Source organism: Heloderma suspectum, chromosome 1, assembly GCF_057233095.1.
Source record: "Heloderma suspectum isolate Gila_16-S chromosome 1, 16-S_ref, whole genome shotgun sequence".
NCBI lineage: Eukaryota > Metazoa > Chordata > Lepidosauria > Squamata > Helodermatidae > Heloderma > Heloderma suspectum.
This window is the reverse complement of record NC_139458.1, coordinates 399,335,416-399,350,121: the sequence shown is the minus strand read 5'-3', so window position 1 is coordinate 399,350,121 and position 14,706 is coordinate 399,335,416. Positions and strand designations below refer to the sequence as shown.

The window sequence follows — 14,706 nt, the reverse complement described above, 5'->3', positions numbered from 1 at the left end:
ACTGAGACCTGGGTGGGTGAGCAGGGAGGAGTTAATTTCTCTGAGCTCTGCCCCCCGGGGTACTTGGTTGTGGTGTATAGGAATTCCATCTCCCTCTGCAGGCTCCCTGTCCATGTGACTACTGGTCTGGAGTGTTTGCACCTTTGTTGGGCCAGCGGGACAGATTGGGGACTCTTGGTGTACTGCCCACCCACTGCTCAACAGACTCCCTATCTGAGCTGATGGAGGTGGTCTCTGGTGCGCTGTTGCGATCCCCCAGACTGTTGGTTCTGAAGGATGTCAACATTCGTGCTGAGGGTACCTTGTCTGGGGCGGCTCAGGATTTCATGGCCTCCATGACGACCATGGGAGTGTCCCAACATGTCATCAGCCAGACACATGTAGGGGGTCATACTCTAGATGTGATTTTCTCAACTGGACACAGAGATGGTGGTCTGGAGGTGGAGGACTTTGCATCAGTCCCCTTGTCATGGTCAGATCATTACCTGCTGAGGTTTAGACTTACAGCAGCTTTTCCCCCCTGCAAGGGTGGGGGACCTATTAAAATGGTCCGCCCCCAGAGGCTAATTGATCAGAATGTTTTCCAGAGGACTCTGGGGAGGTTTCCAGCTGATATGGTGGGCTCTCCTGTCAAAACCCTGGTTGATCTGTGGAATGCAGAAATGACCTGGGCGGCTGACATGATTGTTCCTGAGCGCCTTCTCCTGAGTAGAGCTCAAACTGCTCTGTGGTATACCCCAGAGCTGAGAGAGATGAAACAAAATAGGAGACAGCTTGAGTACAGATTGAGAAGAACTCCTAGTGCATACAATCGAATGCTGGTATGTACCTATGGTAAATATACTTATTTAGGGGCAGTGAGGGCAGCAGAAAAACATCATCTTGCTGCCTCCATTGAATCTTCTAGCAGAGCTTTTCAGAGTCATCCAGGAGCTATTACATGCCGGCCCTAAGGACACTGTAGATCCCTCTGAGGCCCGCTGCAATGCATTTGCTAGGCACTTCCAGGATAAGATCTCTTGCATCCACCAGGACTCAGACTCCAGTGTTATAGCAGGTGAATTGGGTGAGGCATCCAGAGTGCAGCCTTGTCCTGTTATCCTGGATGAGTTTCAGTTGGTACAGCTCAAGGATGTTGACAAGGTACTTGGACAGGTTCATGCAACCACTTCCATACTGGATCCTTGCCCCTCTTGGCTGATAAAAACTGGCAGGGAAGGAACAGCTGGCTGGGCCAGGGAGGTGATTAATGCCTTCTTGCAAGAGGGAGTGGTCCTGTGCTGCCTCAAAGAGGCAGTAGTGAGACCAGTCCTAAAGAAACCCTCCCTGGACCTGGAAAATCTTAGTAATTTTAGGCCAGTGGCAAATGTTCCTTTCCTGGGCAAGGTTGTTGAACGGGTGGTTGCCAACCAGCTCCAGACACTCTTGGATGAGACTAGGGTTGGCGGAGAATTTCTCCCCGAAACTTCGGGGGGCCGAGCGCCAACGTGTTCGGCCCCCCAAACAAGTTTCGTGGAGAAATCCTCCGCACCCCCCCCGCACCCCCCCCGGGACGGGACTTACCTTCGCCGAATGTCCCTCCCGGCGGCGGGTCCGGCCGGCGGTTCGGCAGGTGTTCGAGCGGGGTGGGAGCGGCAGCCAGTCTTTCGACCGGCTGCCGCCGCTGCCATTGCAATAAAAGAAAAGAAAAAAAACGCCCCCTGATAGGCTACGTGACGATTCACGTAGCCTATCACAGCTAGATTTGCAAAGTCAGCCGTGATAGGCTACGTCAATCGTCACGTAGCCTATCACAGGTGACTTAAAAAAAAAAAAAAAGTGTGTACGGATAATGGCGGCCCCCATAGGGAGCCGCTATTCCCCTTCCTTATTTGGTCGCTGTAGTCTACGTAAATGTTTACGTAGACTACGGCGAAAATAAGGGCAACGCTATTTGCGTTGCCCTTATTTTTGCCGTAGTCTACGTAAACATTTACATAGACTACAGCGACTAAATAAGGAACGCGAATGGCGGCTCCCTATGCGGGCCGCCATTAGTGTACGCGCTTTTTTTTTTTTTTAAGTCACCCGTGATAGGCTACGTGACGATTGACGTAGCCTGTCACAGCTGACTTTGCAGATCTAGCCGTGATAGGCTACGTGAATCATCACATAGCCTATCAGGGGGCGTTTTTTTGTTTTTTTTTTAACTTTCACGTTCGCGGCCGGGCGAGGCGGGAAGCCTCCTCCCCGGCCTGAATTTCGGCCGGGGCGAGGCGGGAAGCCTCCCCCCCAGCCTGAATTTCGGCCGGGCCGAGGCGGGAAGCCTCCCCCCCCAGCCTGAACTTCGCAGGGGGAGCAGCGAAGCGCCTCCCCCCCACCGCGAACGTCCTTCGAGGACAGGTAAGTGACTTTCACCCCTAGATGAGACCAATTATCTAGATCCATTTTAGTCGGGGTTCAGGCCAGGTTTTGGCACAGAAACAGCCTTGGTCACCCTGTATGATGACCTATGTCAGGACAGTGACAGGGGGAGTGTGACCTTGTTGATTCTTCTTGCTCTCTCAGTGGCTTTCATTGACCATGGTATCCTTCTGGGGCAATTGTCTGAACTGGGAGTGGGAGGCACTGCATTGTAGTGGTTTCACTCCTACTTAGATGGTCAGCTCCAGAAGGTGGTGCTTGGGCAATATTGCACAGCCCTGTAGATTCTCCAGTATGGGCTTCCACAGGGGTCAGTTTGTCCCCCATGCTATTTAACATCTACATGAAACTGTTGAGTGTGGTCATTTGGAGCTTTGGGGTGCATTGTTATCATTACGCTGATGACACGCACCTCTGTTTCTCCTTTTCATCTTCTTCACGTGAGGCTGTAGATGTGCTAAATTGGTGCCTGGCTGAAACAATGGACTAGATGAGAGCTAATAAACTGAAACTCAATCTAGACACGACTGAGATGCTGTTGGTGGATGGTTCTTCTGACCAGACGGAGGGTGCTCAACCTGTTCTGGATGGGGTTCCACTCCCCCTGAAGGAGCAGGCTCGTAGCTTGGGGATTCTCCTTGAGCCATCTTTGTCACTTGAGGCTCAGGTGGCCTCAGTGTCACAGAGTGCCCTCTACCAACTTTGGTTGGTGGCCCAGTTATGCCCCTATCTGGACAGGGATAACCTGGCTTCAGTTGTCTATGCTCTGGTAATCTCCAAGTTAGATTACTACAATGCACTCTACATGGGGCTGCCTTTGAAGATGGTTTGGAAGCTGCAGCTCATGCAAAATGCAGTGGCCAGATTGATAACAAGGCCCAGAAAGTCCAAACATATAAGATCGACTCTGGCCCACTTGCACTGGCTGCCTGTATGTTTCCGAGCGCAATTCAAGATGCTGGTTTTAACCTATAAAGCCTTAGATGGCTTGGGACCACAATACCTGATGGAGCACCTCTCCCAGCACGAACCTACCTGTATACTACGCTCAACATCTAAGGCCCTCCTCCAGCTGCCTACACCGAGGGAAGCTTGAAAGATAGAAACAAGGGAGAGGGCCTTTTCGGTGGTGGCCCCCAAATTCTGGAATGATCTCCCTGATGAGGCCCACCTGGCACCAACACTGTTATCTTTTCAGGGCCAGGTTAAGACCTTTCTCTTCTCCCAGGCATTTGGAAGCATATGATGAGTTTTAATTGATCCTGGACTGTCTTAAGGTTATGGTTGTTTACTCTTGAGATGGTTTGAAGTTGTTTTCTATCTATGTTTCCTTTGTATATATGGTCTGTTCACTTTTTTTTTAATGTAAGTGGTTTTTAATCTCTGTATATTGTATTTTTAATGTTTTTAATCTCTGTAAACTGCCCGGAGAGCTTCAGCTATTGGGCAGTATAGAAATCTTAACAACAACAACAATAATAATAATAATAGTGGTTGTGCAGTTCAGTTCACAATGATGGTTCTTCACAAGATCCCACATCCATGGAAGGCAAGGAAGAGAAAATTAAAGTAGCTAGTTTGCATATGTGAACTGAACTATGTCTTCCAAAAGTTTTAAAGACCTTTGTATTCAGGCAACCATTTAGCAGCTGGGATAAGTTAGGAACATAGGAAGCTGCCTTATATTGAGTTAGTCCATTGGTCCATCTAGCCCATTATTGTCAACACTGACAGGAGGTGAGATGCTGGCTATATAATGAGGACTATGCATATGATGTGGGCATGTCCTGTAGTGGCTTCTTTGGGGGGTTGGAAGTCATTGCTCATATAAATGTTGCTCTTGAAAAGCATGTGATAATAGTGGATGTCCATGAACTTTTAAATTACCTCTCTGTGATTTATTTATTTATTTATTTATTTATTTCATTTCTATACCGCCCAATAGCCGAAGCTCTCTGGGCGGTTCACAAAAATTAAATCCAAACAACACACAATAAAACAATTTAAAATATACAGAACATTAAAACCACAATGTGAGTAGGGATGTTGGAGAAATCTTCCATGGACCCGAATGAGGCCAGATTCTATTGAATCCGGCCCACCAAAGTCCATGGAGGATTGGATCTCTTACCTGCAAGAGGAATCCTCGCTGGCCGGATTCTCCCTGCCGGTCGGCTCTGGAGCAGATTGACTGCGGCCGTAAATGGCGTCCTGGACGCCATTTGCAGCCGTAAAGGCCTTAGTTTAATGTGAATGTAGCCATAAATAGCTGTATCTACCTTAAATTAAGGCCTTTACGGCCACATAGCCTATCACGTTAATCAAAATCATGTTAATCAATTTGTGTAACCTATCATGTTAATCAAAAGCACGGACGTAAATGGCATCCAGGACGCCATTTGCGGCCATAAAGGCCTTTGTTTAAGGTAAATGCAGCCATTTACAGCTGCATTTACCTTAAACTAAGGCCTTTACGGCCGCAAATGGCATCCCGGACGCCATTTGCGGCTGCAGTTACTCCGGCCCACCAGCTATACGGCAATGGCTGCCGTATTGCTAGCACTTCGGAGCCGGACGGTGGCTCCACAGACTCACCGTGGAGCAGAGCTGGCCAGCGAGGATTCCAGGGGGAGGGACAGATCGCCTCTCCCCCCTGCAGACCCCCATGGATGCAAGGTAAGGGAGTTTCGTACACCCCTAGATGTTAGGATTAACAGAGGGACAGAAAATGCAGATACTGAGAGCCTTTACAGTTGCAAATAGGGATGTATGAAAGTGACTTACCTTTTTGCGGATTCTGTTCATGGTGGGGGGGGAGGTGTTCCGTCCCTCCCCCCAGAATCCTTGACGGGGAGGGAGGCGATCCGGTCCTCCCCCCCGGAATCCTCGATGGCCGGCTGTGCTCCGCGGCGGCTCCGCGGTGCAGTCGGCCAGGCCCAGGCCAGGGCCGTCCGCAGCCGGATTTCCGGCCGCAGAGGGCTCTGGGTAACAAAAAACCCACAAAAAAACGCATACACAAATGGCGGCGGCTACGGCCGCTGCCATTTGCGTTCCTTATTTTTCGCCGTCTTGATCTATGTCAATATTTACATAGACTAAGACGAAGAAAAGAAAGGGGAACGCAAATAGCGTAGTGGGCACTATTTGCATTCCCCTTTCTTTTTTTCGTCTTAGTCTACGTAAATATTGACGTAGATTAAGACAGCGAAAAATAAGGAACGCAAATTTTGCCCAATGATTAAGGGCTACTGGCAAAAGATAATAGATGAAATTGAAATTATTTCGGGGTATAGACTACCATTGGATCCAATAGTTATTTTTGTTGATTATGTAAAGGAAGTTGTTCTATCTGATGACATAGAGATGATAGTGCATTTACTAACAGCCGCCAGAACCTAGGATCTTCTGCATGCAAAGCGTGTGCTCCACCGCCGAACTGCAGCCCCTCCCTTTGTAGGCTATTTGAGTGTGGGGTTAAAAAAAATTGCATCCTCATGTTGGTATCTGTAACACATTTTACAAATTGTTTTGCAACATTATTATATCTCTTCTGCCTCTGGGGATATGGTGAATCATAAATCCAAAATCATAAAAGAAATTCTCGAGCCCTCTGTGAATCTGCCTGATTTTTCTACCAGCCTGTATGTTATCCATCCAATGAAATGTTGCAAGAAGACACATTAGTGCCAACAGCAGCCAATTTGATGGCAGGTATGATGACATTCTAGGTCAAAACCACTTACCATATTACAGAGGCGGCTACTGTTTTTGGTGCCTGCTATATTGCATTCACAAGGTTTGCAAACGTCCACAGCTGAGAGATTTGCATCTACATGTCGATAGAAGAAATCCTTACACAACTCACAGTGTCTTCCTAAAGAAAGGAAAGGTTATGCATTATAGCTTCCAATTCATTAAAATTAGCTGTATAATTCAAAATTAAAGACTATTCCTTTGAGAGAATTCTATAATTTTCAGAACGTCCATTTTAATGCACCTTTCATCTCTACCTGCCAATTTAGTGATCCACAGCATATGAAACAATGAACCTGTTACAAACTGTGTTTTACTCCATTAAACTTCCATCTGTTACATAACACAACACTCACATAAAGCTATTCTGCATGAATATCTATTCTATACTTTAAAAAAGAAGTTACACTTGAACCTCAAACTTTCCATACTGTCCTTACTGTTCCATACTTTCTGACACAGCTTGACACACCCACAGCAAATTTGGCCAGTCAACCAAGTCCAATGTGTCACTGGTGCTAGAGCTCTGCAATAGCCTGGGGGTTCTGTTGATGCACTGGGTGACCTTGTCGTGCAGTGGATTCCCTTGGTACAAAAGCAGTATCAGAAACAAATGGGTGGGGGCAAAGTAGATTCTAACACACAATCAATCTCATGTAAGCACAAGATGTGAAGGGTTACAAAAATGCAGAAAGGTCTTTGGATAGTTCATCAGTTTCAATCCCATCATCATGCCAGCACAAATTCAAATAATGGAAGCATGTATCCATTGTTGCTTCCCTATGACATCAATATGCCTTCCCAATTTTGCAAAACTGTTCTCCAGGGAATATACTGGACTGCAAGAAGATCAAACCAGTCCATACTCCAGGAAATAAAGCCAGACTGCTCACTTGAGGGAATGATATTAAAGGCAAAACTGAAGTACTTTGGCCACATAACGAAAAGACAGGACACCCTGGAGAAGATGCTGATGCTAGGGAAAGTGGAAGGCCAAAGGAAGAGGGACTGACCAAGGGCAAGATGTATGGGTGATATTCTGGAGGTGATGAAGGTGGTGGAGGTGAAGTATTCTGGAGGTGAAGTAAGGTGACTTGACCTTACGAATGTACGAAAGTCACTTACCTTTTCAAAGGGTGACATTCGCGCTCCGTCCCTCCCCCCGAAATTCTGGCTGGGGGGGAGGCGCTCCGTCCCTCACCCCCAAAATTCTGGTGGGGGGGAGGCGCTCCATCCCTCCCCCCTGAAATTCTGGCCGGGGGCAAGGCGCTCCATCCCTCCCCCCCCGAATCCTGGGCAGCCGGCTCCGCAAATGGTGGCAGCTGTAGCCGCCGCTGGTTGCGTCCCTGCAGCCAGCCGTGATTGGCTACGTAAATGTTTACGTAGCCTATCATGGCTGATTTAAAAGGGAAAAAAAACATACGCGTATGCAAATGGCGGCGCACATGGGCGCCGCCATTTGCGTTCCTTATTTTGGCACGTCTTAGTCTATGTAAACATTTACGTAGACTAAGACGGCGAAAATAAGGGGAACGCAAATAGCGTAGACGCTACGCTATTTGCGTTCCCCTTATTTTCGCCGTCTTAGTCTACGTAAATGTTTACGTAGACTAAGACATGCCAAAATAAGGAATGCAAATAGCGGCGCCCATGGGCGCCACCATTTGCGTACACGCGTGTGTGTGTTTTCCAGTGTTTTCCAGTGTGGTGTAGTGGCAAGAGTGTTGGACTAGGAGCTGGGAGATCCAGGTTCTAGTCCCCACTCGGCCATGGAAGGTCACTGGGTGACTTTGGGCCAGTCACACACTCTCAGCCCAACCCACCTCACAGGGTTGTTGTTGTGAGGATAAAATGGAGAGGAGGATAATGTAAGCCGCCTTGGGTTCCTTTGAAGAGGAAAAAAGGCGGGGTATAAATGCAATAAATAAAATAAAATAAATAAAATAAATCAGCCGTGATAGGCTACGTAAACATTTACATAGCCTATCACGGTGTTTTTTGAAAATCTAGCCGTGATAGGCTACGTAAATCTTTACGTAGCCTATCACATTTTGGGGGGGTTTTTTACTGGAAATGGCGGCGGTGGCAGCCAGTTGGAAGACCGGCCGCCGCCGAACCGCCGCCGCAGCCGCCGCCACCAGGAAGATTCACCCAAGGTAAGTCCTGTCCGGGGGGGGCGGGGGGGCAGACCGTTCCGCCACTGATTTTGGGGGGCCGAATGCACTGGCATTCGGCCTCCCCGAGATTCGTGGCGAAATTCTCTGACATCCCTACTCGACCTTTGGGGAGCTGGGGGTGGTGACAGCCGACAGGAAGCTCTGGCATGGGCTGGTCCATGAAGTCACAAAGAGTCAGAAGCGACTGACCAAATAAACAACAAACAACAACAAAACATGCTGAAAGTTGCACTGCAAATCTGAACTGGGATTTTTGGTCAACCTTAGCTGCCACCATATGGTGGCTGATTACTCATATTTGTCCTGTACCAGTTTCAAAATGCTCAGCTAGCATCAAGCATGGTGAGATAGAATCTCCAAAGAATGTCTTGTTCACACGGTTGGAAACATCAACTACTATAGATGAGGTACTGGAAAGCAGAGCAGCATACACATTGGCATGGATCCAGAGTTGCACAGAACAGAACTCCACCACCTCAATGCTCCCATGGATGGAAGGGGAGAGGTAACCTTTGCAGATTTCACCTTCCCCTGAAGTTCCCATGTTCCCAAAATCTTCTCCATAGGGTTGGGGAACCCTCCAGAACAGTGTGGGTAGTGGAGCTGGAGACTGCAGGGGGAGAAGAAAGTCAGCAAAGTTCACCTTTCTTCACTTCCTTCAGCATGAGCCTCCACTTGGCCAGAGTTAGTGCTGTGAATGGAAGGAACCCTTGGTATTGTCTACACTGATCAGCAGCAGGTCTCCAGGATTTCAGACAGGAATCCTTCCAAGCCTTACCTAAGATGCCATGATTGACCCTGTAAATTACTGTACGTAAACCCTGCACTCTGCACTGAGCCACGGTCCTTAGGGCTTAATCCTCTCCAGCTATTCCATTATAAATTAGTGCTGTGCTGTATTTTATGCAGGGTTCAGTTACTAGCACGAATATTGCCATTTCGAATGAACAAAGCTCCCATCAAATGATAGCCCTTGTGGTAAATAATTTTTTGCACCAAATAATACACAGTGCAATTCTCCTGTATTGGAAAAGGCTGGCTTTCTTTAAAAATGGCTCCTGTCACTTTAAAGTAGCTGATCTGTCTGTGGTTGCCAAGAGATGGAAAGAGATGCAGATCATATTACTGACTGCCTCCCATAGCAGGCTCTATATCCCTACCCTTTCTTGGCAACTGCTCTGTGAAGATGCAGGATGAGATACCAAGTACAGCATCTGTTGCTTCCTTTAAAGTAGGTGAATATTTTCCTCCCTGTTAGTACATACCCTAACTGGCAGCAGTTCTCCAGGGATTCAGACAGGTGTTTTTCTGAGCCCTATCTCTAGATGCCAGGAAGAATATGGGACTGTTTGTATGCAAAGCATGTGCTCTACCACTGAGCTATGGCCCTTCCCCACTGCATGCATAAGGTGACCCATACACTAGTCTATAAAGGGTGGAAGGATCACAGGCATTAGGTGAATAATGCACACAGATGTACAGTCAGGGCCAGAAATATTGGAACAAGGATAACTATTTTGGCAGTTGGCCTCTGCACACCACCACATTGAAGTTGAAAGGAAACACACCCAGATGGGAGTGAAGTCAGGACTTTCAATTGTAATTCAAGGGGTTTGACAAAAGTGGCGCACTAACCATTCAGGAAGGACAGCCAGTGGAATACACACACACCAATCATTGGTGGCTCATAAGTAATGGACCAAACCAACATCTAGGGATGTACAAAACACCTACCTGGCTCCGCGCCGGGCAATCCGCGGTGGGGGGGAGGCGCTCCATCCCTCCTCCCGGAATCCTCAACGGGGGGGGAGGCGATCCGGTCCTCCCCCCCAGAATCCTGTCCGGCTGGATCCGGCTGCCCGCAGCCGGACATCCAGCCACTGGGCAGCCCTGCAGGGACGCAAATGGCAGCTGTTGTAGCCGCCGCCTTTTGCGTCCCTGTATTGCGCCGTGATAGGCTACATACATGCTGCTTTGCAAATGGCGGCCATCCTGCGGCCGCCATTCGCTTCCTCCTCTTCATAGCCGTGATAGGCTACATAAATACTTACGTAGCCTATCATGGCTAACGCAGGGACGCCATTTGCGTCCCTGTGGAGGCCATGATAGGCTACGTAAGTATTTACGTAGCTTATCACAGCAGGGGGGAAAACCCCAGCGTACGCAAATGGCGGTAGCCACCGCCATTTGTGTACGCTGGGGTTCCCCCCCCCCCTGCTGTAATAGGCTACGTAAATACTTACGTAGCCTATCATGGCCTCCACAGGGACGCAAATGGCGTCCCTGCGTTAGCCATGATAGGCTACGTAAGTATTTACATAGCCTATCACGGCTATGAAGAGGAGGAAGCGAATGGCGGCCGCAGGATGGCCGCCATTTGCAAAGCAGCATGGATGGGAGCAAGTAAGTGCTCCGTTTCACTTGACTTTTGTGGGTTGGGGGCAGCGGGGACTTCGTCACGCGTGCCTTTCGTGGGTTGGGGGGTGGGGGCTTCGTTCCGCGATGGATTTCAGGGGGCCGAATGCACTGGCATTCGGCTTCAATGAGATCCGTCACGGAATTCTCTGACGTCCCTACCAACATCATTTCAAACTTAAGGATCGCCTTTAATACCTGGATGAAAATTAGGGATGGCGGAGAATTTCTCCCCGAAACTTCGGGGGGCCGAGCGCCAACGTGTTCGGCCCCCCGAACAAGTTTCGGGGAGAAATCCTCCGTACCCCCCCGCACCCCGCACCCCCCCCCGGGACGGGACTTACCTTTACCGAATGTCCCTCCCGGTGGCTGGTCCGGCCGGCGGTTCGGCGGGTGTTCGAGCGAGGCGGGAGCGGCAGCCGGTCTTTCGACCGGCTGCCGCCGCCGCCATTGCAATGAAAGGGAAAAAAAAAAACGCCCCCTGATAGGCTACGTGACGATTCACGTAGCCTATCACGGCTAGATCTGCAAAGTCAGACATGATAGGCTACGTGAATCGTCACGTAGCCTATCATGGGTGACTTAAAAAAAAAAAAGGACGTACGCGAATGGCGGCCCCCATAGGGAGCCGCCATTCGCGTTCCTTATTTGGTCGCTGTAGTCTACGTAAATGTTTACGTAAAACAGACTCGCTGTAGTCTACGTAAATTTGCGTTGCCCTTATTTTCTCCGTAGTCTACGTAGACATTTACGCAGACTACAGCGACTAAATAAGGAACGCGAATGGCGGCTCCCTATGGGGGCCGCCATTCGCGTACGTCCTTTTTTTTTTTTTAAGTCACCCGTGATAGGCTACGTGACGATTCACGTAGCCTATCACGTCTGACTTTGCAGATCTAGCCGTGATAGGCTACGTGAATCGTCACGTAGCCTATCAGGGGGCGTTTTGTTTTTGTTTTTTTACTTTCGCGTTCGCAGCCGGGCGAGGCGAGGCACCTCCTCCCCGGCCTGAATTTCGGCCGGGCGAAGCGGGAAGCCTCCCCCCCTGGCCTGAACTTCGCGGGGGGAGCAGCGAAGCGCCTCCCCCCCACCGCGAATGGCCTTCGACGACAGGTAAGTGACTTTCGTCCACCCCTAATGAAAATCCTTTGCAGTCAATGATTGCCTGAAGTCTGGAACCCATGGACATGACCAAATGCTGAGTTTCCTCCCTCAAGATGCTTTACTGCAGCTGCCTTCAGCTGCTGCTTGTTTGTGGGTCTTTCTGCCTTCAGTCTTGTCTTCAGTAAGTGAAAAGCATGAGCTATTGGGTTGAGATCAGGTGACTGACTTGGCCATTGAAGAACATCCCACTTCTTTGCCTGGAGAAACTCTTGGGTAGCTTTTGCTGTATGTTTTGGGTCATTATCCATCTGCAATATGAAGCGGCGTCCTATCAGTTTGGAAGCATTTGGCTGAATCTGAGCAGAAAGTATAGCCCTATACACTTCAGAATTCATCCTGCTGCTTTGATCAGCAGTCAGGTCATCAATAAACACCAGTGACCCAGTTTCACTGGCAGCCATACATGCCCATGCCATAACACTGCCTCCACCATGTTTGACAGATGATGTGGTATGCTTTGGATCATGAGCTGTTCCTTTCCTTCTCCATACTTTTCTCTTCCCATTATTCTGGTGCAAGTTCACCTTGGTTTCATCAGTCCAAAGAATCTTATTGCAGAACTGGGCAGGCTTTTTTAGGTGTTTGCTGGCAAAGGCTAATCTGGCCTTTCGGTTCTTGAGCGTTACCAGTAGTTTGCACCTTGTTGTGAAGCCTCTGTATTTACATTCATAAAGCCGTCTCTTGACTGTAGATGTTGACAATGACATGCCTACCTCCGCAAGCATGTTCTTGACCTGGCTAGATGTTGTGAAAGGGTTCCTCTTCACCATGAGCAGAATTCTGCAGTCATCCACTTTAGTTGTCTTCCGTGGTCAGCCAGGCCTTTTGCTGTTGCTGAGCTTGCCAGTTAATTCCTTCTTTTTCAGGATGTTCCAAACTGTTGTGCTGGCCACTCCCACTGTTTTCGCGATCTCTCTGATGGGTTTATTTTGTTTCCTCAGCCTAATGATGGCCTCCTTCACTCGCATGGACATTTCTTTGGACCTCATGTTGGGCGTTCCAGTGAACAGCTAAAAAACGCAAATGTCACACTCAGAACCACCTCTGCTTGATTGGTCATGGGCTACCCAGGAAACAGGCCACACCTGGCCATGCAGCTGCTTGTCAGCCATTCGTTCCATTACTTATGAGTCACCCATGATGGGTGTGTGTATGCCACCGTCTGTCCTTCCTGAATGGTTAGTGCCCCACTTTTGTCAAACCCCTTGAATTACAGCTGAAATTCCTGACTTCGCACCCATCTGGGTGTGTTTCCTTTCATCTTCAATGTGGTGGTGTACAGAGGCCAACTGCCAAAACAGTTATCCTTGTTCCAATATTTCTGTAGGGATGGCAAAGAATTCCACCATGGATTCCAGTGAGGCCGGATTCTTTAGAATCCAGCCCCCCGGAATCTGTGGCAGAACAGCCTCCTGCCCCCCTGCCCTCCCCCGCAGAATCCACCCGGAATGGCACTTAGCTGGGGCGGATGCGGTGGATTCGGCAGCGGCGGCTGGTCTCCTGGCCGGCCGCGGCCGGGCTGCTACCGCCGCCATTGCCATCTTAGCAGCCGTGATAGGCTACGTAAGAATTTACGTAGCCTATCACGGCTACCCCCCCAAAAAAAACCCAGCGTACGCAAATGGTGGCAGCTATGGCGGCCACCATTTGCATTCTCTAGTTTTCGCCAATTTATCTTACGTAAATATTTACGTAAGATAAAACGGTGAAAAAAAGGGGGACGCAAATAGCGTAGTTTGCGCTATTTGCGTTCCTTTATTTTTCGCCATTCTAGCCTATGTAAATATTTTTAAATAATTTCTAAAGAATCCAGCCTCACTGGAATCCATGGTGGAATTCTCTGCCATCCCTACAGAAATATTGGAACAAGGATAACTGTTTTGGCAGTTGGCCTCTGTACACCACCACATTGAAGTTGAAAGGAAACACACCCAGATGGGAGCGAAGTCAGGACCCCCAAGGTAAGTGAGTTTCGTACATCCCTATATTTCTGGCTCTGACTGTATGTGCATATGCCTGATACAGACATTACACTGTAAATGTAGAGATGGCTCTAGAACAACACTTTACCCCACATACAATATATCTACATTTCCAACCAGCCTTAGGTCTTCATTTGTCATAAAGCTCACTTGTTTCTGTAATGCATGTATTTATGCAACACAAATCAATTCAATTTCCTGGATTGATACATACTATGGACATGCACATTTCCTTACACTTCAGCCGCAAATGCAATGTAGCTTTGGAATGCAAGAGCCAGCCACAATACATATAGATATATTCTGTTTGGTCGTGTTAATTACCTGTGGTGTTATGTTGACAGTTATCACAGACTCCGCCACCACCTCTGTGGTGTTCATTAGGAAAAGAATCCATTGTCCTGTTGTAGTGGCAGCTTATTGCATGGCCATAACATTCACAAGACTTGCAATTATAAGCATGAACTTGATCTCCTGGATGAAAAGGTTTGTCATTGTACAGTGGCCAACAACGATCACACTGGAATAAAAGGGGAATTAGAAAATATTACTGTTTGGAATATCTACATATATACAAGTGTATATACCATACCGTGTGTTCCATGTCCTGTGGGACTGCAATTAAAAAAATATGATAGAAAAGAAGACATGCATGATAAATAAATAAAATAATACTTCCCCCAAAATACAAGCTTTAAAATGCAATCCTAATTCATCTGGAATGTTTTCATACAACCCCCATGTTGTCTCGGGTTTCAAGAAGCAATCCACTGTGAAGTTGCAGGTGGACTGTATTCATGTTAGGGATGTAT

At 48.3% G+C, this 14,706-nt stretch overlaps 1 protein-coding gene across 1 annotated transcript in view; it reads right to left on the bottom strand.

The window, feature by feature from the left end:
• The window catches only part of USH2A (usherin), an 809,138-nt gene that overhangs the window by 693,224 nt on the left and 101,208 nt on the right, over positions 1-14,706 (bottom strand). Inside the window, exons 10-11 of the mRNA XM_084828794.1 lie at positions 14,219-14,414; positions 6,147-6,277 (exon numbers count right to left, since the gene is read on the bottom strand). Coding sequence (XP_084684920.1) covers positions 6,147-6,277; positions 14,219-14,414 — 327 coding nt within the window. The remainder of the gene's footprint in view (positions 1-6,146; positions 6,278-14,218; positions 14,415-14,706) is intronic.